At 45.2% G+C, this 26,947-nt stretch overlaps 1 protein-coding gene across 1 annotated transcript in view; it reads left to right on the forward strand.

Annotated features, from left to right (window-relative positions):
• The first annotated feature begins 396 nt into the window (after positions 1-396).
• Positions 397-26,947, forward strand: part of ITPKA (inositol-trisphosphate 3-kinase A) — a 70,170-nt gene continuing 43,619 nt past the window's right edge. Inside the window, exon 1 of the mRNA XM_069949932.1 lies at positions 397-1,146. Coding sequence (XP_069806033.1) covers positions 607-1,146 — 540 coding nt within the window. The 5' untranslated portion in view covers positions 397-606. The remainder of the gene's footprint in view (positions 1,147-26,947) is intronic.

Raw genomic sequence — 26,947 nt, forward strand, 5'->3', positions numbered from 1 at the left:
GTGTGTGTGTGTGTGGGGGGGGGGGGGGGCGTATTTCCACATTTAAAAAAAATGACGTTTTCATGCAGAAAAAAAGTGCACAATTTTTTTTAAAAAAAATTTAATTTTTCAATTTCAGAAATTTCAATTTCAAAAATGTAAGTACTGCCAAAACACCTGAACATAGCGTAAGCATGCAAAAAAAACAACAACAAAAAAAAGCAAAGTGGTCACAATGTGGCATGCAAGTCAAATGCAACAAAGTTTTTTTCTTTTCCATAGTTTCTGATAGTGTAAGCAGACCAATCCATGGCTGAGCAGTCGGTGTGTCACCAGTCCCTGGGCTGTGACTGACTGCTGCACTGTGACAGGGACCAGCAGAGTTGTAGAACCTGTCTATAAGACAGCACACACGCTGAGGAGAACGAGCCTGCCCTCCCTCCCACACATAATAACAAGTCCCAGGTTGAGAAGGAGGAAGTGAGTAGTACAGTGTGTAGCAGTGACTGCACCTCAGTGCTCTGCCTCACGCAGCAGCCTACAGACACCTCTATGACAGTCACTCACACTTGTCTGTAGCACGCTGTCCCCGATCCCCCCCTTCCTCCCCCGTGACAGACGTTTTGGATGATTCCCACAGAAGTAACAAGCGGCACCGGAATGAACCATAATGGGGGTTCAGGGGAGCCCCCTATCTCTCCAAACCTAGGCAGTGGTCGGAAGCGACTGAGCGTCGGGGAGCTGAGACTGTACTTCGAGGCTCGGTGCGCGGCGGAGCGGGACGGGCACAGGGAGCCGAGGCGGCGGAGGAGGATGGGCAGCGGGAGCTGGCACCGGAGCAATGGGGAGGTTTCTGAGGATCCGAGGAGAGGGAGCTGGGAAGCTGCGCGGAAGAATCACGTTATCCCGCAGCTGCTGGTGACCAGTAGTGAGGAGCCGCAGCCGCCCCCCAGCCCGGCAGGGCTCGTCCATGTGCCCGGGTGGGATGGCGTGAGGAGCGAGGGCTTGCTGAAGCTGGCCAACCGGCGGCTGTCAGTGTCCAGCACGTCCCTGTCCTCCACCGGCTCCTCGTCTGCCCTGGAGGACTCCGAGGATGACCTGCTGAGCGACTCCGAGAGCAAGAGCCAAGGCAATGTGGACCTGGAGCACAGCGAGGAGCAGAACCTGGTAAGGGGGGCACCGGGGGGCACCGAGGGGGGGGGGGGGCAGTGCCCACTGCAGCCAGACTGTCACTAGTTGGCACAGATTGCCACAAACTTCACAGAGTGCAAGACATTGTAGGACTGGCAGAGTGGCACAAAGTGACTGACACATGGAGTCTGTCAATGAATAGGTGGCAGCTACTGCACAGAGGTGGGAGCTGGCACAGGGTGCAGGGTAGTGGCTATATACCATGGCTGCCAGAGGGTGGCACAGGGTAGTGGCTATATACCATGGCTGCCAGAGGGTGGCACAGGGTAGTGGCTATATACCATGGCTGCCAGAGGGTGGCACAGGGTAGTGGCTATATACCATGGCTGCCAGAGGGTGGCACAGGGTGTAGGTAGTGGCTATATACCATGGCTGCCAGAGGGTGGCACAGGGTGCAGGGTAGTGGCTATATACCATGGCTGCCAGAGGGTGGCACAGGGTGCAGGGTAGTGGCTATATACACAGAGGGTGGCACAGGGTAGTGGCTATATACCATGGCTGCCAGAGGGTAACACAGGGTGCAGGGTAGTGGCTGTATACCATGGCTGCCAGAGGGTGGCACAGGGTAGTGGCTATATACCATGGCTACCAGAGGGTAACACAGGGTGCAGGGTAGTGGCTGTATACCATGGCTGCCAGAGGGTAACACAGGGTGCAGGGTAGTGGCTATATACCATGGCTACCAGAGGGTAACACAGGGTGCAGGGTAGTGGCTATATACCATGGCTGCCAGAGGGTGGCACAGGGTGCAGGGTAGTGGCTATATACCATGGCTGCCAGAGGGTGGCACAGGGTAGTGGCTGTATACCATGGCTGCCCCAGGGTGGCACAGGGTGCAGGGTAGTGGCTATATACCATGGCTGCCAGAGGGTGGCACAGGGTAGTGGCTATATACCATGGCTACCAGAGGGTAACACAGGGTGCAGGGTAGTGGCTGTATACCATGGCTGCCAGAGGGTAACACAGGGTGCAGGGTAGTGGCTATATACGATGGCTACCAGAGGGTAACACAGGGTGCAGGGTAGTGGCTATATACCATGGCTGCCAGAGGGTGGCACAGGGTGCAGGGTAGTGGCTATATACCATGGCTGCCAGAGGGTGGCACAGGGTGCAGGATAGTGGTTATATACCATGGCTGCCAGAGGGTGGCACAGCGTGCAGGGTAGTGGCTATATACCATGGCTGCCAGAGGGTGGCACAGGGTGCAGGGTAGTGGCTATATACCATGGCTGCCAGAGGGTGGCACAGGGTGCAGGGTAGTGGCTATATACCATGGCTGCCAGAGGGTGGCACAGGGTGCAGGGTAGTGGCTATATACCATGGCTGCCAGAGGGTGGCACAAGATGCAGGGTAGTGGCTATATACTATGGCTGCCAGAGGGTGGCACAGGGTGCAGGGTAGTGGCTATATACCATGGCTGCCAGAGGGTAACACAGGGTGCAGGGTAGTGGCTATATACCATGGCTGCCCCAGGGTGGCACAGGGTGCAGGGTAGTGGCTATATACCATGGCTGCCAGAGGGTGGAACAGGGTGCAGGTAGTGGCTATATACCATGGCTGCCAGAGGGTGGCACAGGATGCAGGGTAGTGGCTGAATAACATGGCTGGCACAGGGTGCAGGGTAATGGCTATATACCATGGCTGCCAGAGAGTGGCACAGGGTGATGGTAGTGGCTATATACCATGGCTGCCAGAGGGTGGCACAGGGTGCAGGTAGTGGCTATATACCATGGCCACCAGAGAGTGGCACAGGGTGCAGGGTAGTGGCTAAATACCCCTGCTGCCAGAAGGTGGCACAGTGCAGGGTAGTGGCTATATACCATGGCTGCCAGACGGTGGCACAGTGGACAGGGTAGTGGCTATTTACCATGACTGCCAGAGGGTGGCACATGGTGCAGGGTAGTGGCTATATACCATGGCTGCCAGAGGGTGGCACAGAGTGCAGGGTAGTGGCTATATACCACGGCTGCCAGAGGGGGCACAGGGTGCAGGGTAGTGGCTGAATACCATGGCTGACAGAAGGTGGCACAGTGCAGGGTAGTGGCTAAATACCATGGCTGCCCTATGGTGGCACAGGGTGCAGGGTAGAGGCTAAATACCATGGCTGCCAGACAGCGGCACAGTGCAGGGTAGTTGCTAAATACCATGGCTGCCCCAGGGTGGCACAGGGCAGGGACTATTTGACACTGAATGTCCTGTTGTTTGACAGCCACAGGTTGCAAGGTATTTTTTACCTAGTGGTGCAAAGTGCCAGACAGTGCCCACCTTTTTGGACAGCTATAGTGGCACAAAGTGACAGACAGTGTCTGGGTGGCACATACAGTATATGCTGAGACAATGGCTGAATGACATGTGGAGTTTGATAGTGACTAGCTGGCGCAGGTTGCCTCACCTTGCCTGGCACAGAGTACAAGACCTGGTGTAGTTGCTTAATGTAACAGATGGCATCTGACTGATACATGGTGACTATAGGTGAATAGGTGGCAGAGAGGATATAAGATGGTATATCCTGACACAGAGTGAAATCTTTATATAATCTTTTTATAGTGGCACAAAGTGCCAGACAGTACCACAATGGAATTGGGTGGGTGATATTGCTGCAGGGTGCAGGACATTGAATACATTCATAGTGGAAAAGTTGTCAAACAATAGTTAAAAGGAGTCTGGGAGTGACAAGATGGCACAGAGATTCATATATTGGTAATCCAGGGACTCTGCAGGGTGCCCATCAGTCAGAAAGTGTTTGACTGCAGGATAGTGCCTAAGTGGCACGGGGCAGGTACCCAGGGTCAGAGTGGAGATGGGTGCATGACATATTCTGACTGGCACACTTCTTGTGGCAGTATATTGATACTTGGTATATTCTTGTGATTTGTAAGGTGACATGCTTGATAGTGGCAGACATTCAGATGTGAGTGGTCCGGCTGGCACATACTAAAAAACTCCCAAGGATTCCAGCGATGAGACAATTGCTGCTTGTGCCAAGTGTCTGGTCATGTGAAGGGTTCTTCTCCTGTCTTGTCATAAGAATTCTGCTTAGCTCTGCGTATGATCTGGTGTCAGTGCATGCCCGCAGTGGCATTATTCACACGTCCCTTTATCTATATCCTTTATACCCTGCTTGGGTATATTGCGGGGTGATCTGAGAATAGGCCATGTATATTTCTGGCTACACAACTAGAAACATTTGTGTCTGAGCATCTTTGACCTAAGGGTGTCCAAACATTGCTGATAGGAAACGCTGTAGCCATCATGCCCACTTTAGGTGGCATGTTTACAATGTAGGATCATCTTCATTAAAGGGGTAGTTCATCCAAAAAAAAAAATATATAAATCAACTGGTGCCAGAAAGTTATTTAGATTTGTAATTTACTTCTATTAAAAAATGTCAAGTCTCCCAATACTTATCAGCTGCTGTATGTCCTGCGGGAAGTGGTGTATTCTTTCCCGTCTGACACAATGCTCTCTGCTGCCACCTCTGTCCATGTCAGGGACTGCTGAACTACCCCTTTAATGCTATTGGAATATCGGAAACTACATCTTCTATAATGATGTGTAAGTGTGTAAGTAAATGGAATAAAAAATTTTTTTAGTAGTCATTAGATGTCAAACAATAGGCTTCACATTGACATAAACATCTAATTTTACAGCCTATAGTAAAATGCAATACATTACCCTAGAACGGGACGTAAAATTTGTTTTACACTAATAAAGCTTGCTTAAGGGTACAAACACACACACCGTATACGCAGTAGATTTACTGCTGCGATACGCAGCAAATACGCAGCAGATTAGATCTAAATAACTGAACACAGCATCAAATCTGCACCATCAAATCTGCTGCAGATCTGCTGCGTTTTTGCTGCGTATCTGCTGCGTATACGGTGTGTGTGTTTGTACCCTAAGGGTAGCTTCACACACACCGTATCGCAGTGAATTTTATGCTGCGAATACGCAGCGGATACGCAGCAGATACGCAGCAGATTTGATGTAAATAGCTGAACACAGCATCAAATCTGCACCATCAAATCTGCTGCAGATCTGCTGCGCATCGGTCGTGTGTGTTAGCACCCTAACAATGAATGTTAGACAACATAGGTATACACTGATTTAGCATCAAATTAGAAAAAAAGATTAAAACTTACTTGTTCGCTATCCACATGATAGGGGACAAGTAATAGGTTGCTGTACCCCCCAGCGATCTCCAGATTGACCCCTGGCTTCTTTGTTTTGAATAGGGCCGCGGGTCAGCAAGTAAGGGCCCTATTACACGAGATGATTATCGTGCGAAAAAATTGCTATATCGGTCGAATTTAAACAATAATCGTTCTGTGTAATTGCAGGCAACGATTGAAAAATCTTTCGTGTGTCATTGATCGTTGATTTAAATCTGGATCTAAAATCATAATTAATCGTCCGCTGTAATTCCACATTTGTTCACTCAAATTTCGCATTTATTCACTAATAATTCAGTGTAATGGCACATTGTTCATTGTTTTGCTGGGATCAGAAGGAATAAACGATCGTAGTAACGATCCCAATAACTATAGTAGTAACGATCGTGACTAACGACTATCGTACTGTGTAATATGGTGAACGAATTCAGGTTAACGATAAACAATCTAGTTTGCGATTGTTTATCGTTAGTCGTTAATCGTTAAAATTCGCTCCGTGTAATAGGACCCTAAGTTTTAATCGTAGGATCCCTTTAAGCATCGACAATTTTTTGATTGGTTGGGGTCTGGGTGTTCAGATCCCCACCAATAATAAGCTTAGGAAACTTGGGACTTTGCATGGGAGGATATGTCACAATATGGAAACAAAGATGGATATATGAAAAGTACCATGTTTCTCCTTGAGCTGTCTCTTATTGTCAGCAGATTGGATTGTGAATTACAGCGGACAGATTCAATTTATTAAGTTATTGATCACAGTCATGCTGCGTTTACACGGAACTATTATCGTGCAAATTTGCACGATAACGATTGAATTCGAACGATAATCGTATGTGTAAACGCTGCGAACAACGAACGAGAAATTGAACATCTTTTTGATGTTACAGCCTGTTCTAAAATCGTCGTTCGCAAAAAATTAGCAGATCGTTCAGTGTAAACATTTAACCGATCGTTTGCCGATTTAACCAATGTGTGAGATAGGCTTAAGCGATTGCGAAACGATTGCAAAACAAATTTCCGTACTGCGTTTACACGAACCAATAATTGGCCCGATCGTACAATTAACGATGTCGGAGTAACAATTTTTTTTTCATAACGGTCAGCGTTTAGACAGTACGATATATCGTACGGAAATTCGTTTTGCGATCGTTTTGCAATGGCTTAAGCCTATCTCACACATTGATTAAATCGGCCAACGACTGTTTACACTGAACGATCTGCGAATTTTTTGCGGACGACGATTTTAGAACAGGTTGTAAGATCAAAATTAGCGATTTCTCGTTCGTCGTTTGGTCGTTCGCAGCGTTTACACGTACGATTATTGTTCGAATTCGAAATCATTATCATGCGAATTCGCACGATAATCGTTCCGTGTAAACGCAGCATAAGTCTCATTGCTGACACCCTCTGTGATCGGGGATATATAGCCGGGGAGAGAAAGTTGCAGCAGCGCAGTCCACTCCCCATCAGCCTCATTGACTTCCATTGTTGGAATTAGGCAGTCAGAAGTTATAGTCAGGGTTGAAGCAATGGAGCCGCATCATAGAGGGGCAGGGGTTCCCTCCCACTGCTTCACCCCCGTCCGGTGCCTGGGAATAGAACGGCCTGGGAATGAAAGTGTTAATAAATGATGGATGAGTCATGAATGATAAATCAACTTGTAAAGTATTGTCTGGTAATATAATAGAATATAACCCTGGCCTATATTGCCACTTATTCAGAATAAGTGATGGCGGAAGTAATATAGCAATGGTGACTAATCTGAGAACACAATCTGTGTAACATAGGGGACGTTACTATGTGGCATAGAGGTTCCCTCTACTATTAGATACCCTAATGGGTACTCTTCTCCTCTGTATAAGTGCATTTTAAATAGTACCACGCTGAGTGTTTCTTATTGCCATGAATGTATTACAATATAATATAAACCACTATTATGCCGTAATCTATGTTCACACAACGTATAAACAACGGCCATCATTTGGCACTCAAAACTACAGCCGTTCTTTTAAAGATCAAACAACAGCCGATGTTTGAAAATTGCATTGAAGTCTGCGGACAACGGCCGGAAATAATTGACATGATCATTATTTCGACGGTCGTAAACTACTGACTTTGTTTAATACTTCGTGTGAAACAATGGCCATTGTTTGCATCGACTTCATTGCAGTATGATCATATAGGGTTTCATCAGTTAGACTCAATGCAATCATTAAAGTGTCACTGTCATTTTTTGTTTTTTTTCTTTGCAGAAATCAGTAGTCTGGGCGATTTTAAGAAACATTGTAATTGGGTTTATTAGGCAAATATGCCATTATCTGCACTCCAAAAGACTTTCACCAGGTCCCCCTCCTCCTCTCTCTCTCTCATTCACTGCTCATTATCAGGAAATCTCGACTCTTTTACATCAGTCGAGCCCTGTCTAACTTATGGAGACGGGAGGGGGGAGAAGGGAAATTAGTCGCCAGCGGAGAGCAGAGAACAAAGGATTACACAGCGGAACCTGAGTGAAAGCTGGTATTCAGAGGTCAGAGAGGTCAGTGCTGACTTCAGAGGAGATAGCCTGGTGATGTACATTAACTCTTTGTTGTCCTGTTTTGGTGCCTCATCTCCCTCCACCCCTCTCCATAGAAAACCATGAAGACAGGGGGGAGAGCTTGAAACTGCTTTTTCATTATAAAAATGCATTTTTTCGGCTAATAAACACAATTACAAAGTTTCTTAAAATCACCTGTACTCTTGATTTCTGCCAAAAAAATTTAACCGACAGTGACACTTTAACTTCTGAAAAAACTGATGACCTGTCAAGAGGTATTTTTCATGACTAGTACTGTGTGAGGCCAAAGTTGTCATGAGGGAGTAAGGCTTTGGTGTTGCACCATCCCATATGTCTTGGTGATGAATCTGGTGCATACGGTAGAAGAAACTCCGGCATAAGTTCTATTAAGTAATACTAAATCTCCCCATTGTTCCTTAGCAGCACAAATCACATTGAAAACAAACCATTTTAATGTAAAAGGCGGGAGATATGTGTATGACACTAAGTCATTCCTGTGAAGGGTTCGGCAGTACTTACAGCGTTCCTGTGCATTCTCTGCGGTCGGTCTCTATAACGTGTCTCAGGCCTCAGGCCGCCACTGTGCAAATATTTAGTAATTGACGGCTTGAAGTGTCAGGGAACTCCTCAGCGCCACACATTTCCATTTTATTTGTATACAGTGAATCTCTAAGTGTGCACTTGACAATCTGTTGCCTTTTTACCCGTGCCAATTTCCCAAGGGATTAGAACACCTCATATTAGCATAGGGAAACTAAAAGAGCTATAGAGCCAGACAGCTGGCTTCAGTGCGGTAATGTACTGTAATATCCAGGAACTGCTTTTTCTTTTCTTGACTAGGAGAGTGCCATGTTGCCATAAGGCTTTTTATAGGGGCTGTAATATATTAACCCAAGAGGTGTTGGATGAGGAGAGTCAAGAGCTCTTACTTCTGCCCAGGAGATGTTGAAGAAGGAGTGAGTCCCTCTGGTCATTTCTCCTTTTCCTCTAAAGCAGCTTCCCTGTGTTCTCCATGCAGTTGTACTGCCCCCTAGGTAAAGGACTTCTGAGTCCTGGTATTTTATCCATTGTTAGGCCATGTTCACACAATGTAAGTTTAGTACTAATCAACAACAACAACGGCCGTGATTGGTATGGAACTTACGTTGTGTTGCAGGCCGAGGGAATTCCAGACGGAGTTTATACACATTGTAGTGGCGCCGTAAAAAACTGACATGTGCACACTATGTCAACCCTGCCAGTGCACACTATGGAGCACGGCACGGTTGCAACAACGGCCGTGATTGGTACGGAACTTATGTTGTGCTGCAGGCCGAGGGAATCCTGGCTGGACTTTATACACATTGTATACACTCTGGCCGGGATCCCTAGCGGTGCCGTAGAAAACTGACATGTCTGTTTTCTGCGGCCACTATTCATTGAAGAGCGGCTGCAGAAAACCCTGTCAGTGCGTACAATGGAGCATGCAGTCAGGCCACATGCTCCATAGTGTGCAGTGGGGAGTTCTTATGCGGGTGCACACTGATGTGCCCGCATCAGAACTCAGCGGCGCAAAAGATCATCCGGCCGGTCCTGCAGTACCGACAGGGATGATCTTTTCTGAGATCGGCTGTTCTGTGACCTGGCCGGGTCACAGAATCGCCGGTCACATACCAAATGTGAACATAGCCTTACTATAGACCTACACTAATAAAACAGAGCTAGCATTGTCAGTGTATTCTGCTTAAGGGTATTTTCACACTGAGTAATATAGGTGGAGCTCTCCGCCACAGAATCCCAACTGCCTCAGCGCCTCCGCCCTCGTTGCTCTCCGCTCAAAGAATTGACATGTCAATTCTTTGAGCGGAGAGCGGTGGAAACGGAGGTGTGCAAGCCCTTTCCACCCCAGGATTCCGTGGTGGGATTCCTCCTATATCACTCTTTCTAACTCTTACAGTTCAAGAAGTGCTGCCTTGAATTTTACTTTCAGTTTCAAAAACTTTTGCCATATCGTAGAGACAAAAAAAAAAAAAAAAAAGTTTTAATTGGCAGGGATTTAGGTGTTAAGACCCTACTGAGGAGTCTGTCTCGGATGCGTGGGCAGAGCTGTGAGAGAATGCGCCTAGTGCACACTTGTTTCGGCTAGTTCTAGCAGTCGGTGGTTGCCTGAACTTTTTGCAGGGTATGTTACCCATGTAAAGGGGTTGTCCACCCAAAACTAACTTGTCCCTACAGGATAGGGGACAAGTAAGAGATTGAGTGGGCTTAGTGGTTTTTTTTTGGGGGGCGTCCGAACTCTGTATCCCTTGCTGATGTCCAGATCAGCCCCCGGCTCCTTTGTTATGAATACAGACGTAGGTGCGGCATGTGACCCACTGCTCTCTGTTCATTCCTATGGAGCACTGTACTTGGCTGTCTCCGGTGACTCCATAGAGAATGTCCCCTGAAATCCCTTAGTTTTGAGGTGGTCAGATCTGTCTTCAGCCACCATTGATTTCCAGCTGATTGTGAGGGTGCTGCATGCGCGGTGTCTTCGGTATGGAGGGACATAGAGGATAATAGCTGTGCGGCCGGGTAATGCAGGTGTCTAGACAGCTTCATGTAAATGTTCCCTCACGTTACATAATCCGAGCTCCCGCTGCCTTCTGATGGAATACGTGTCAGACAACCTGTAAACATTGCACAAGCTAAGCTGTCCTTACATGGCGGTCGTATTAACAGAAGTTTTATCATTTGTGATTGATCTTTTTGCGCATTTACACTTCATTACTCGTATTGTTTGGAAAGGAATAAATCCTAGCAACAGTTGCCAGTTAGCCGGGCTCTAAAGGTCCCCATACACATTAGTCAAAAGTCGACCAAACTCGCCAAGTTTAATGGGAACGGCAGACTGTTTAATGTGTATGGCGGCCTCCTGACAGGTGATGTTAGGGGAAAGAAGGATCGGGCATATTGGATTTCTGCCCAACCACTTTGTTCTTTGAGAAATTAGCTGCTGCCAGAGGAGTCTGGCAGTGGTTTATGCCTTCTATCTTCATTGACAACACATAAGCGTTTGTCCGACAGCTATTAGAAAGTGTATGGGAACTTTAAAGCTGATGCATTGTCAGACTACGGTCCCAGTGTAAGATAGATCTGCTTCCCTACTACCCAAAACACCACAAAACATTTTGTACGGTTCATTGATTTGATTGATCAGAATATAGTGAATTCAGTGTTTGCCTTCTGTATTCATGCTCAGAGCACCCTCCCTGTACATTCCCACCTCTCTCAGTAAGGATTGGTGGCTGGCTGCTCGGTATCTACATACACAGTAGTGTCAACCACTGTGAGAAGGTTGGGTGTAGGCAGAGGTGGAGTTCCTATCTGGTACAATGTTGCCAAAAATAACTGGCATACATGACCTGAATGACGTTTATTATGTGCCTTAAGGCCCTATTACACAAAACGATTATCGGACGTTATGACCGATAATCGTCTTGTGTAATAAAAGGCAACGATTTGCTGACTAGGAAAACCAGCGATAACAAACGACCAGGATAGCAGTGATCTGCTGCCGTCACTCTGTGGGCTAGCAATCACCCAAGCAGCCCCCCCCCCTCCTACGCAGCTCCCTGCGGCCCCCTGGCTCTCACCCGCTTGCTGCTCCTCAATAACGCCCCATGTAATAGGGGCTGTAGTCACTTTTCTTACATTGTATTTGATTTCTGGATAGATTTTAGACACTTTTTGTGGCATCACTTGTTAAGCGGGTGTGGCTCATCCTGAATAGGGCATTTCTTATCGAGAATGGGGATGTGGATGGGCTCAGGGCTCCTCTGCAGTCAGTGACTGCAAGCAGCAGGAAAAGCAAAGGGTAGACAGGGCACAGTGACATAGGAGGCTGCAGGAGGTGAGGAAGGTAAGTACAGTTATTTTTAGCCTGGACATTTTTGGGGAGATTTTTTTTTGCCAGACAACCCCTTCAAGAACTATGTTCCGTGTAAACACAGTGTATTAGCTATGGCTTACAGAGCCTCTTAGATTATCGTGCAGCAAGGGTTGCAAGGACAAAGTTGATACTTACCTGTCCAAGCTCTCCCGTTGCCCTCCTGGCTTGTTTCTGCATTCCGCCGTGGTTACTTCATAACCCATCTCTGTAGTGACAGGCCGCTCACCCAATCACTAGCTGAATTAGACACTGCAGAAATAGGTTAGAAAGTGTAAAAGGCGGCTGCATTCAGTGGGGAATGCAGAGACCAAGCGGTCAACGGGGGAGCATGGACAGGTAAGTATACATCTTTATTTTTTTTTTCTTTTACCCTTTAATCAGGCGTTGGCTGCACATCACTATAACACAGAGCCATGTGTGGCCAGTGGTTGATTATTTTTTAACGTGTTAAAAGACAACGATCAGCTGATGAACGGTTCCGTGGTTGATCGTTGTCTTTATTACACAGGGCGATGTCTGCCTCATTCTGCTGCTAGAAAACCCTCCTGCGACCGATAATCGGCCTATGTAAAAGTGACACCGATCAGCCGAGAACAGGGAAAACGCCCAATCTTCAGATGATCGGGTCAGCGGGATCACAAGCAGCACGGATGTAAGAATGCACTGCTGCTTGTGACCTTCAAATTGACAGCATGCATATATACATATCTGTGCTGTGAGTTGCTACAAGAATCGGTTCCCTCGATTTCCCCTCGGCCGTGACTACTTAGGAACTCCAGAACACCCACATAACTAGATGGGTGAGTTTTACAAAGTAGTTTTCCAGGACATATAAGTTAGTAACGCTCACAACATTTACTTATATATCCTGGGGGGGGCATACAGGGACGTATTTAGAGCTGTAACAGCATTTTTTGTGTGATCGTTCCCTTTAACACAAAATAAGCGCCATGTGTGAACACAGTGTAAGGCTATGTTCAGACTAAGTATGGCCGGTCTCAGAAAAGATCATCCTGTCCGGTACTGCAGTACTGGCCAGATGAGTTGTGATGCAGGCGCATCTGTGCGCGCCCGCATCAGAACTCCCCACTGCACACTATAGAGCGAGCGGCTGCTCCATAGTGTGCACTGACAGTGTTTCTGCGGCTGCCATTCAATGAATAGCGGCTGCAAAAACTGACATGTCAGTTTATTACGACGCCGCTAGGGATTCCAGGTGGAGTGTATACCCTGTGTATGCACTCCGGCCGGGTTTCCTTCGGCCTGCAGCACAACGTAGGTTCCGTACCAATCACGGCCATTGCAACAATTTCCGTGATCAGTACGGAAATTACGTTGTGTGAACATGGCCTAAAGATGCACCTGATATATCAAACAGCATGAATTATAGGAGAGTGGACATGTCTTCATACCATTGTGTCCATACACCGGACAGTAAAGTCATTTGACAGATCTTAGACATTGGGGAAGATCGGAGTCCAGGAGGTGAAACTGCTCTCATATAAGTAATACAGAAGAGTTAAAGCTCCCACATTTCCTTTTATAGGTTTACAGCTTCTAGTAAGATCCTTGTGACTCACTGTGTCCTTGAGCGTTCTATCATCAGGCCTGCGAATACTTCCATTATCCTACAATAAATCCACCGAGAGAACAAATCTCTCATCTATTTAAATGGGACAAGAGTCAGGACTTTGTGACTTGTATTTAATTTGTACAATTCATTATCACCTGTTGGCCTCCGTCCAAGGAGCCATTACTTCTTGTTACTTCTTTCTACACAAGTCTCCACTTTCCTCAGTAAGCTTTGTCACCATTAGCGCAAAACCCCCATATACATGTACACTACCCCTTCACTGTGGGTGCAATGTACATTGAATGTGCATCTACAGAAGGGGTAGAAGACCTTGGCTCTCCAGCTGCTGCAAAACTACAACCCCCATCATGCATGGACAGTCAAAGCTTAACTCCAGGCCTGATGGGAGTTGTACTTTTGCAACAGCTGGAGAGCCAAGGTCTTCTACCCCTTCTGTAGATGCACATTCAATGTACATTGCACCCACAGTGAAGGGGTACATGTATATGGGGGTTTTGCGAGAGATAGCTGTCGGCCAAATGAACATTCTGACGCTGACTCTTGCTTTTATAGGCCATGTTCACACATTGTAGGAACATCGGTCGTTGTTTGACCCAGACAGGTCAAACAACGGCCAATGTCTTAGATGTTCACCCAGCCGACTCCAATTTGCTATAGCCCACAATTTAAAGTATGACCGGGAGCCGTACTTTACACTGCAAGCACAGGCTATCTTGTACGACCGCACAAAATAGACCTGTCATTTATTTTGTGTGGCTGCTGAGAAACACGGCCGTAGTGTATACAGTGTATACATTTTGGCGCAGGTTCCATAGGCTGCAATGCAATCGTTCCGCTGTCATAGGCTGCAATGCAATCGTTCGCAGGCCATTGTTGCAACCTGCAACAATTGACGTTGTCTAATGAAAAAAATACAGTGTGTGTGAACATGGCCTCAGAGTGGACTATAAGGCTACGTTCACACAACGTACTATTTTTGAAAAGAACGGCCATTTTTTTTTTCTAATAAAACATACTGCTATATGTATTGGAGTCAACGGAACAATGGCCGATGTTTTCACACAACGTGCCACACAACGGCCGCTGTTCAATGCATTGTGTGAAAACAAGGGTCGTTGTTCCATTGACTTCAATACATATCATTGCAGTATAAAAAGAACGGCTGTTGTTTTAATAGAAAACAGTGGACGTTCTTTTCAAAAATAGTGGGTTGTGTGAACAGAGCCTTAAACAGGTTGGTAAGCGTTAGGAAGACTGTCCAAAATAAAATGTGAGTGCAGCGTCTACTTTCTTAACCAGAGGAGTTTCCTAATTTCTCCGCCTTGCTCAGTCTTGTGGTCTGATGAAATAGCATTACATAACAGCCATGTGCCGGAAACAAACATTGTACTAGGAGACACAGTGATCCTGTGAAGGTGTAGTCCAGCCGAGCCGCAGGTTGCTGCCCTTCATTGTACTTCAGGGCAGGGCATAGCAGACCTGTGCTGTACAGCCGGCAGCATTGTCTGTATGTTTTCCCATAGAGTTTACTTAGTATTAGGTAGGTATGCAGAAACAAGTGCCGGAGCTGCGGAGCGAGACTGTGCCTGAGGAAACATGTTTGTTTTGCTGTTAGAAAGTTTATGTTATCGCTTTTAGATGTATTGATCTGAAACCCATTTGTGTGTCTACAATAATATTACAATAGGTTTCTCACATAGTTTACCCAGATCAATACGCCGCTTGGGGTTGCTCTGTAGTGTAGCATAACATAACAAACTATTTAGCTGCAGTCATAATTTAAAGTTAACTTGGCAATTGTTTTCCCCCTTTCAAATGGTGTCACTAAATTATACAGATTCATAAATTACTTCTATTGAAAAATCTCAAGGTTTCCGTTTTTTATCAGCTGCTGTATGTCCTGCAGGAAGTTGTGTATTCTTTCCAGTCTGACACAGTGCTCTCTGCTGCCACCTCTGTCTATGTCAGGAACTGTCCAGAGCAGCAGCAAATCCCCATAGAAAACCTCTCCTACTCTGGACAGTTCCTGACATGGACAAAGGTGGCAGCAGAGAGCACGGTTTCACACTGGAAAGAATACACCACTTCCTGCAGGCCATACAGCAGCTGATAAGTATATATATAAATTTCTCACACCAGTTCATTTGAAAGAAAAACATTTTTGTTGGAGTTCACCTTTAAAGGGAATGTGTCATCACAACATTACCTATATTTTTTAGGATTTTGGTGGTTTTTCTTCAGATTTTTAATTTTAATATCGGTATTTTAATGTTGAAAATGGAAATAATTCTGACATTTTTCACGCTTACTGCTAAACATAAAACTAAGCTAAAGGTCCCTTAAACACTTTATATTCTTGTCGGTGTACAGTGTGTGGGGCATAGGGGGACAATCACTACCCCAACCCCTTTGTTCTTGGAAAGCTAAGCTACCAACATAGTTGTCTGGCTGCGGCTTATAGTGCGTTTACACGTAACGATTATCGTACAAATTTGCGCGATAACGATCGAATTCGAACGATAATCGTACGTGTAAACGCAGCGAACGATCATACGACGAACGACACATCGCGCATTTTGATCTTTCAACATGTTATCAAATCGTCGTTTGTCGTTCGCAAAAAATTCCCAAATCGTTCCGTGTAAACAGTCGTTCGCCGATTTAACCTATGTGTGAGATAGGCTTAAGCGTTCACAACGAATTTTCCGTACGATATATCGTACCGTCTAAACGCTGCTCGTTATGAAAAAAAAAACGTTACTCCGACATCGTTAATCGTACGATCGGGCCAATTATCGTTACGTGTAAACGCAGCATTACCCTACCCCTCTCCATAGAGAACACGGAAAGCTCGGCATCGATCACCTATCATCTATAATGGGCCTGTGCAATTGCAGACTGCTGCACATCCATAATGTGTGTGAATGTGGCTTAAGGCTGGGTTCTCACGTAATATTCGAGTCAGTGTTTGGTCAGTATCTTTTTTATTAATTTTTTTTTAACAAAACCAGGAGTGGTACTTACAAAGGAAACAACTATAGTGGAAAGTTTTGGCAACAAATATCCTCTAGAATGGGCTCCAAATACTGACCAAAATACCCTGTGTGAACCCAGCCCTAATGTGAGATATTGGGCTGCTTTGGACATGACTAGTTGTCAGCAGCAAATGAAACTTGGCGACTCCAGAACAACGCTGGAGACTTTATTCTCTTGATGTGTTGTGCACAGATGTTATTTCCTCTTATGTAGGACAATGCTGGTAAGAGTTTCTGTTAATAACTTTGATTTCCCATTAAGCGTCTTTTCATTCACATAATGGTTCACAGCTTGTAATGTAAAGCGAGTCTGGGAATCCAGTTTTTTACAGTATTTATTGCAAGGACTTGTACTGTAACTACAATTATTCTACTTTTGTCATAGAGACTGAGCATTGAAGAAAATTTTTTTTTTTATTTTCTCCTGAACATCAGCATAGGAAAAAAAAAGAACCAAAAAACTTTATAACAAACCAGCTACCTGCTGGGTTTAAAGAATCACTATGTTTATGAGGATCCCCTGACCTAAAACTGATATAGGTTGTCGTGCAATACAAGGTGTCATGCAAGTTGTCCCCAGTGAGCACCCTTGAAATTCTCCTTAAGGCCCCCACACACCTTAAATAACTGGCGTCGCTCGCATTTGCATCATTTTTACATAGCGTGAACCTAGCCTTAGGGGTCATTCACGCATCTGTCGAATTCTGTCCGTATACGGATGGTGTTCTGTGGACTGGACCCGGAAGCTCCCAGCATTGTGATTGATTATGATGTGGAAAGCTCCTAAACAGTTTAAAGGTTTTCTTAAGTGTACTGACCGCCGCACTAGCATGAACGTTTAGGCCACGTTCACACATGGCAAAACAGCCACTGTCTGTGATGTTCACCTGGCTGGGTAAACATCACTTTATTTGTAATGCAGGCATATTGGGCTGTGCCCACACTCCAATTAGCCATAGCCCACAATGTAAAATACGGCTGGGAGCTCCCAGCATCCCAGCACTCACCATAATGCTTCATAATTTTTATTGTGGAAAAAAAAAAAAGTCCATTACAAAATACAGCGCCAACAGGACATTTCGGCGTCAAGCGTCACAGTCTAGGAAGGCTTGATGCCGAAACGTCCTGTTTCCGCTGTATTTTGTAATGGACTTTTTTCCACAGTTAGGCTATGTTCACACTACGTATGTTTCCGGCCGTAGTGCGAACCGCGAATATTCGCCCATAGTTTTGAGGTTAATGTGTACGCTGGAAAGTATATGATATACGCCCGCACAGTGCACACTACGTATGAGCTTATGGCCGGATCGTATACGGCGCTGTGAAAAATGAACAAGACCATTGTTTGAGGACGGAAATGTTGAAACTCACGGCCGTGGATTTCCATGCGGTCCCGTACGGAGTACTTATTTCTGCCAAATTGAACTTGATTTTTCGATCCAAAACGTTCTGTGTGGTTTACGGGGCTGGGCGAAGATTTCCAAGTAAATGACCTGCCTCAGATTGCTTCGAAACAAGCTAGGGAAGCATAACTGTACTACGGGCGTATGTTCGCGGTTCGTACGCATCCGGCCGCATGTCTATTTTTCCCATGCCCGTAGTTTCAGCCGCACATGTACGGCGGCGTACGAAAGGCGGCCGGACTCGTACGCAGTGTGAACATAGCCTATGAAAAAAAAAATATGAAGCATTATGGTGAGTGCCGAGATTGAACTTTTTTAATACCACCAGATTACAGAAGGAGCACATCTTATCCAACTCATCAACCTGGTTTCTTCAGCGTTTTCCTGACTGCTGGCCACTCACTGTGCAGAGAAGTAGAAGGGTAAGGTGTAAAGACTGTAAAACAAGCAGGTTGGCGAGTATGAATGAGGTTCACGCTATGTGTATGAACATCTTTATAAATGAAAGGCCAGATCATGCTTAATGAAATCTATTCTGGAACAATGGCTGTGTTTAGAGTCCTGCTGAGTATTATTCCCGTTCAGTTTTGGTTCATGCACTGGTGCACTCATATGATCTATTGTGGGTGACTGGTGGCATTTGGCTAATGGGTACGGAGAGCTTAGCAGCGAGGGACGTGCTCTCAGTTGTCTGCACATCACTACAGGCATATTCCAGGATCCAGGCTTGTTACGGTGCGCTGATCCATGACGCATCATGCTTGAAGATTTTGTTTTCCATACTTGAGCAGTTTGTGTACATTGAAAATAGGCCGCTTGCTAAATATCTAAGTGCTCAGCGCCAACACTTCAACTGGTTTATTTAAAAAAAAAAGTGAAAATCTAAAGAATTGTTAAAATATCTATTTTATATGTTATGCATTGAATTAAAACAGTACTTAAAGGGATGGCCTGGTATAAAACATCTAGCAGATATACTTTTATGGGGATTTTATTAAAGGAGAAGTCCAGCGAAAATTTTTATTAAAGTATTGTATTGCACCACAAAAGTCATACAAATCCCCAATATACACTTATTACGGGAAATGCTTATAAAGTGCTTTTTCCCTGCACTTACTACTGCATCAAGGCTTCACTTCCTGGATAACATGGTGATGTCACTTCCTGGATAACATGGTGATGTCACTTCCTGGATAATATGGTGATGTCACGACCCCACTCCCAGAGCTGTGCGGGCTGTGGCTGCTGGAGAGGATGATGGCAGGGGGACACTGAGGGACACAGGGCACTGGGGGGACACTGAGCATCCCCCTGCTATCATCCTCTCCAGCAGCCACAGCCCACACAGCTCTGGGAGTCGGGTCGTGACATCACCATATTATCCAGGAAGTGACATCACCATGTTATCCAGGAAGTGACATCATCACATTATCCAGGAAGTGACATCACCACATTATCCAGGAAGTGACATCACCATGTTATCCGGAAAGTGAAGCCGTGATGCAGTAGTAAGTGCAGGGAAAAAAGCCCTTTATAAGCTTTTCCTATGATAAGTGTATATTGGTGATTTGTATAACTTTTGGGGGGTAATACAATGCATTGATAAAAATGTTCGCCGGACTTCTTTAACAAAGAACAAAAACATAACTTTTCATATGTTGCTGCCCATGGTGACACTAACAATTCCGTCCATACTTTACCTTTTCAGTCTCCTTCCCCCAGTTCTGAGCTGCTGCTTTCTGCTGAAGACACAAAAAACTGTATTTGAACTTTTCTCTCCATCTCCCCCTCCTCCCCTCTTTCTCCCTAGACGGGTGATGAAAATAAGTACATGGCAGGCTTTATCTGCAACTTTGTAGCTTCATTGTAATGCTGGGAGAGTTATTCTGAGGTCAAGTTGCTGATGAACTCACTGTGATCAAAAAGGTTATCCAGCGTTACAAAAAGATAGGGACTTGTTTACATTAGCCAGCTTGAAAGGGATGGAGGAGGAGACAGAGAGAAAGGCTTATATACAGTTTTCAGCAGAAAACAGCAGCTCAGAACTGGTTGAAGGAGACTAAATACATAATAACAAATCAGTTTCCATTCATTGAGCCCCTTATTTTTACATATTGCTGAACTGTAATTTACTGATAAACAAAGTGAAAACTTTTCCTGCTTAGGTTGCTTCTTTGTCAAGTAAAGAAATTCACTGGTGATCAGTGTTGAAAATAAATGAGAAGCTCTTGTGTGTAGGGTTCTTTATAAGAATACAGAGTGGGGGTCAGACAAGGGTCACATCGGTGTTGGAGGCTCTTTTCAGGGTCTCTGCAGAAGATTTCATTTAGCAGCAGATAACAGAGCTAGCCGGTCCAATGCTTAACAGGTACTAATAGAGCATGATGGACCCCATTGAGGTCAACTGGCTTTCCGTCTGGTGTCCATCATTTCACTGGTTTATAACCAGACATAAGCCAGACTGAATGCTGCTTTTTGTCTGGGGTTGTCCAGCTAAAATCAACTGGTTTCAAAAAGTTATATAGATTTGTAATTTTCTTCCATTTAAAAATCTCAAGTCTTCCCATACTTATCAGCTGCTGTTTGTCCTGTAGGAAATGTTTTCTTTTCAGTCTGCAGATGTGTAATCAGGCGACTACAGGACCAAGGGTCAAATCCACACCAGAATACGGTAAGCGCAGGAGTATACACATTTGCACACAGCGGTGCAGCCAGGAATCATCCAAGGGTAGATGGCGTAATAAGTATATGTTCTTTTCATTTCTTTTCAGTCTGACACAGTGCTCTCTGCTGCCACCTCTGTCCATGTCAGGAACTGTCCAGAGCAGAAAAGGTTTTCTATGGGGATTTGCTACTACTCTGCACAGTTATTGTCTCGGACAGAGGTGGCAGCAGAGAGCACTGTGTAAGGGCCCTATTCCACGGGACGATTATCGTTCGGACAGTCGTTAAAGCGTTTGGAATGCAGCGATAATCGTTCGGTTGAATAGCAGTTAACTATTAAATGACGAACGAGAAATCGTTGATCGCTTAATGAGACCTGGACCTATTTTTATCGTTGCTCGTTCACATGTAATAAGACGTTGTACGGTCGTTTGCAGTAGCGACGAACGCAATAGCGACGACAAGACGTTACAAAAGTAACGATCATTGTTCGCAATTTCAGGTCGTTCGCAATAGCAGTCGTTTGAGATCGTTTATCGTTAACCATTATCCGAACGATAAATCGTCCCATGGAATAGGGCCCTAAGACTGGAAAAAAACAACATTTCCTGCAGGACATACAGTGGCTGATAAGTATGGGAAGATGTGAGATTTTTAAATAGAAGTAAATTACAAATCTATATAACTTTCTGAAACCAGTTGATTTGAAAGAAAAAGATTTTCGCTGGACAACCCCTTTAAAGAATTTTATGATGGAGACCCTGTACAGACTCTGACATGCCACCTTGAAGTCTGCTCCTGGTGCTGTATGTAATGGCTGTTAGAGGGAATACACTGAATTACAGTATGCTGGTGGCAGATCACCAAAAAAGAACCATCACCATATCATTACAGTAATCTGACTGTCATTTCGACCCCTGTAGGATATATGTAGTATTACATGTGGCCAATCAAATAAATGGCTGTCTATGTATTACATGGACAGACTGATTCTGCCAGAGCAGGATCTTCTGCTACTTGTTAGTGGCTGTCCACTGTGACCCATAGAGGAGGCTACGGTCTGTTAAGAATCAGAAGTTATTGTCCCAGTTTTACATATTGCCATGAATACCATTGTACAGTATCAATGTACCGTAGACCCAGGGCCGTATCTGCCATGAGGCGAGGTGAAGTCTTTGCCTCAGGCGGCAGATAACACAGCCCTTGAGGGGGGCAGCATCAGCGTCCTGTGTCCTTATCATTACAACTAGTTACGGCTCAGTGCCCAGCCGTGCTTCCTGTCAGTTGCCTCATGAGAAGCGCTGAGGAGGTAGTCACATCACATAAGTCACAGATATAGTGTCTCCTGCTGTTAACCCTTTCAATAATGCAGAGTTATTATACTCTGTATTGCAGAATGTAAGTGATGCACAGTAATACTCTAGATTCTGCAGTACTGAAAGAGTTAACAGAGCAGCCCGTTTTATGGCTCTTCTCCGGCTCCTGAGGTCAGAGGTCAGCAGTTGTAGATTGTTGTTTGTTTTGAAGCTCTCAGGGGGCCCATAGTGGCTCAAACAGTTAAAAAATCTGGTCACTGCAGGGCGCACACTGTTATCTATAGTGCTGTCCCATACACACCATCTTCTCTCTCTGACTATTGCTCTGAGGTCCCTGCAGTTTAGACTGCTGTCAGGTCACAGGATAGGATACTCAGCTGAGGCATTAATCATGTTGAATGGGGGGACCTGGGAGTGCTGGAGTTCTTGTATAGGGATGTGAGGGGCACTATGGGCATGGTGATATTACAGGGAATGTGAGGGGCACTATGGGTATAGTGATATTACAGGGAATGTGAGGGGCACTATGGGCATGGTGATATTACAGGGAATGTGAGGGGCACTATGGGCATGGTGATATTACAGGGAATGTGAGGGGCACTATGGGCATGGTGATATTACAGGGAATGTGAGGGGCACTATGGGTATGGTGATATTACAGGGAATGTGAGGGGCACTATGGGCATGGTGATATTACAGGGAATGTGAGGGGCACTATACGCATGGTAATATTACAGGGAATGTAAGGAGGGCAGGGGGCATGATAATCTTGTATGGGGGATGTGAGGGGCACTATGGGCATGGTGATATTACAGGGAATGTAAGGGGCACTATGTGCATGGTAATATTACAGGGAATGTAAGGAGGGCAGGGGGCATGATAATCTTGTATGGGGGATGTGAGGGGCACTATGGGCATGGTGATATTACAGGGAATGTGAGGTGCACTATGGGCATGGTGATATTACAGGGAATGTGAGGGGCACTATGCGCATGGTAATATTACAGGGAATGTGAGGGGCACTATGGGCATGGTGTTATTACAGGGAATGTGAGGAGGGCAGGGAGCATGATAATCTTGTAGGGGGAATGTAGGGGAACAGGGATATAATGCTGAAATGCAATTTGTCAGCTCATTCAAGTGGGGGGGGGGGGGGGCGCTTTGTCGTTTCTCGCCTCAGGCGGCAGAAAAGCTAGAATCGGCCCTGCGTAGACGCCTCTAGTCTGGTACCACGGCCTGCAGTGTCTCCCAGTTTGTCTCCCATCCAGAACATCTGAGACGTCATTATTCAGCAATTGCAAAGGGAGCTTCCAGCTGAGGATATTGATGATTTATGTGCCCAAGAGCATTCAGTATGGCAGAACCATTGATAGCCCCATTGATGGCGTGTAAGTGCATGTATTCATATTTTTCCTCATTTTTTTTAATCACTTGCACATCAGTACCATATCTATTGATCCTGTGATTTCCATCATTCCACCACTTTTCCGTCTTGGTTGAGGAGTGTCCGCTGGAAGGAGTTGCACCTAGTTTGTTGGACCCTAGTAGGGAGTATAACTGCTGTGTGGTGAACGACACTTCTGTTTCTCGTCGGTACAGTTTTCACAATAAATTGATTTACATGGGTTTGAATAATTGCAAATGAGCATTTATTATAAGTGGTGCAATAGACTTTTCACAATCGACGTAACTGATCGTCAGTATTTCTCCATTGTACTTCTGGTCATTGATATCCAAACCTCCACCATAATTAGTTGGGTGGTAGGGTGTTCTACTATCTCAGAATCCATCCCACATGCGTCCTCATAAGTTCATACGTGTTTACCACAGATCAGTCATGGAAGAGAATCTGATAGACATATTCCACAGTTCAGACTGGAATGAAGACAAGGTACAGTGACTGTCTGGATTGTTCCATTTATAACATAAACTAGCAAACTGCAGGCTTATCCTTATCCAAACCACTTGTACCTTTGGATAGCTGCTTTTAATCCAATATCTATCCTGGGGTCTGTTCGGCAGGTGATGCAGTTATTGTCCTAAAAAACAACTTTTAAACTTGCAGCCCTGTGTCAAACTGCCATGGCCTAGAGTATCTGTACCCTAACCTTGCACCACTCCTCCGTCCCATCTCCCCACCCTCCAAATCATTAGGAATGCCCATGGCAATATTTTTGCTATTCCTCTGCAGTGAACACTACACAGGTGCCTTAATGATCCAGCCCATTTGCAGTGTTCACACAGCTGATGAATAGGAGACAATCTGCGTGGATTATTACTAATGATGAGGAGGAGGAGGGGGAGGAGGGACAGAGAGGATATGCCAGCCTAATGCATACACAATCTAAGCCCTGGCCGTTGGGCACAGGGCTGCCAGCTTAAAAGTTGTTTTTAAGGACAATATCTGCATCACCTGCAGAACGGACCCCAGGACAGATCTGGGATTTAAAGCAGCTATCCGAAGGTACAAGTGATTTGGGGTGGGCAGATTGTGGGTAGAGTCACTTTAAAAGGCAGCTGACTGATAAGCTGACCGCAGAGCTAATGAAGCGATTCACATCGTTATTACTGTATATTTGTATTTCTATTTATTATTACAATAGCACTACCATATTTGCTCGTTTGCTTGTTTTTACTGTCTTTATGCCTATGAACCAGAATGTAGAGTCTCTCTGTTGGACCAAATCTGTCTATGCATGTTATGGTTAGCCATGGTGTAAATGACCAACATGCAGTGCTACACTGAATGGCCTGACGTATCTTACCTTGGAGAGAACAGGTTAGAAAAACAAGACCAGTGTGTCAATACCATGCCTCGCACACCTCTGCTCTCCGCTTTTCTCCGCTCAAAGAATTAACATGTCGATTCTTTGAGCAGAGAGCGGAGGAATCCCATTGACACACTGAGGCAGGTGGGGGCTCCACTGCGGAACTCCGCCTCTTTTACTCAGTGTGAACATACCCTAAAGGGGTATTCCTATCTCAATAAGAGATCCACTGGGCCCCCTGCAGTCTGCTAGGTGCTACCGGAGAGCATTGGGGAGCTACAACCAGACTTGGCTGTTTTTAGCTTCTTAACCACCTTAGGTAGCTGAAAGCAGGTTGGAAGGGTCCTGGGGCCCATCTTAGTGAGTTAGGAATACCTTTTTAAGATGTTGATATACATTAGTATTTTTGGCAGCTTAATATATAGGGGCACTAGATGACAAAAATGCTTGCTTCCTATGGACAAACAAGGATTAGCTTTGTTAGATTACCCCTGCGATCTCTGCAAGGTCTATACTAGACTGTTTAGGAATATGGAGATAATCCTCCAGACGGAGAGCAGTTCTGATATGGTTATTCTGTTTACCATTTATTATTCATCTTAAGAGTCAATCGTTCCTTTAAAACTATGTAAATCTATGTAAATATCTCTGTTACTGAATATCTTTAAGGACTAAAGATAAAATATTATCATAAAACCATTTCAGAATAATTTCATATAATGACCATTGTAGATCAGCCCATTACTGTTCACAGTGTCCTGCAATGAAGTTTCATCGATTCTCAGAAGTCAAGTCGCTGAATGACATTGACTTTATTGCAGGATAGTGCAGCGTACAGACGCATTTGCGAGTCAAGTCATTTAGATCTGTGGATGTTTGCTACTCTCACTATATGCAAGCAGATAAAATATTCATGGGATCCAGTTAAAGAAATCCTTATAGATGGCCGGATGGCACATGACCGGTTGTGCATGTCAGCGATAATTTACCTATGTGAAATCTCAGAACTCTAGTGCAGGAAACCTTTAAAAACCTGGCTTGGTAAGCTTGTAATAGACCTTTACTGTTCACCTATTCTGATGAAGATGGATGTTTTTAGTTTTCTTTTTTTTTCTGTACTTCTTAAAGGGCTAAGGTTAGGTTAATGTGACCTTGTTATCCCCTATCTGCTAGGAGTTCCAACTTATCCCCTATCTGCTAGGAGTTCTGGGGTCAAATCCCCAGCGATCCCGAGGATGGAAACACAATCACCCCAAAGTAAATTTAATGCTCAGCATGCCTGCACGGCCAGATGGCCTGCACTCATTCTCTATAGGGGCACCAAACACTTTTTAATGTTGAACTTCCGTGGCCCCATCTAAAATAAATAGGAGTGCAGGTTGTGGTAGATGGTAGTAGGGATAACAAGCTCAGATAGGAAAACCCCTTTAATGTTTTCAGGCTCGGTTAAATAAAACAAGACATCTCCTGCGGTACTGACAATGACCAGTAGTTACTGATTCTGTCTGGACCCAAGGCCGGAGGGGGTTATTAAAAACTGCATTTCCTGCACCGATCTTAAAAATCTCCCCGGTGGTGCACAGGCATGCAGAATATATGTGTAAGCAAAAGCCTCTACGTAAATTCCATGTGCCCGCTGTAAGCTCTAAGCTGACCCAAATCAAGAACTGCTGAGCAACCAGGCATCATCGGATAGATAGCAATGAGGGATCAGAGCAGGTGAGTAGAAGTGTTTTACCATTTAGCTCCCACTTAGAAAAAAGACAAGTCCATCAGACAGATTCTCTGCTCTGTCAGGTATAAACAGCAGGGAGGTGGGGTAAATTACACACCAGCTCAAAGAGTGAACGGAGGGAGAGGAACCTTGGAGGACAGCTCACACAGGCTATAGAAAGAGAGCTGAGCACACAAAATGTAGTTTTTAATGAAGAATTGTATCCAGAACTAGTCAATCCAGAGTCATAACCTGCAATGAACTCCATAAGCATCCCCATCAAGATGGATTTTGCCTGGAAAATGCGCAGGACAATCCCTGGTGGTTGGCCAAAATACATAAAAATGGACACAGTTTTGTGCGGATTTGTGCAGCTTTCCCTGTAAGTTTCGGTTCGGATGGTTGTGGAAATTTTCTTCAGTGACTACTTACTGTTAAAGGACAAATGGTGTCACAAATGAGAAACCGTGAAAGTATGTGTCAAATGTGTGATATTGGACTTTTTTGTATAGGACTTTAGCTGACTGTAGTTTTATCCTTAAGGTGGCTAAGAGGGTGATTGCTGAAGGATGTGGCATTTTCCAAAGGTAAATACAACGCCCCGTGCAGATAACAATGTCATAAGCTCTGTTGACATTACC

The sequence above is a fragment of the Dendropsophus ebraccatus genome, chromosome 13 (assembly GCF_027789765.1).
Source record: "Dendropsophus ebraccatus isolate aDenEbr1 chromosome 13, aDenEbr1.pat, whole genome shotgun sequence".
In the NCBI taxonomy this organism is placed as follows: Eukaryota; Metazoa; Chordata; class Amphibia; order Anura; family Hylidae; genus Dendropsophus; species Dendropsophus ebraccatus.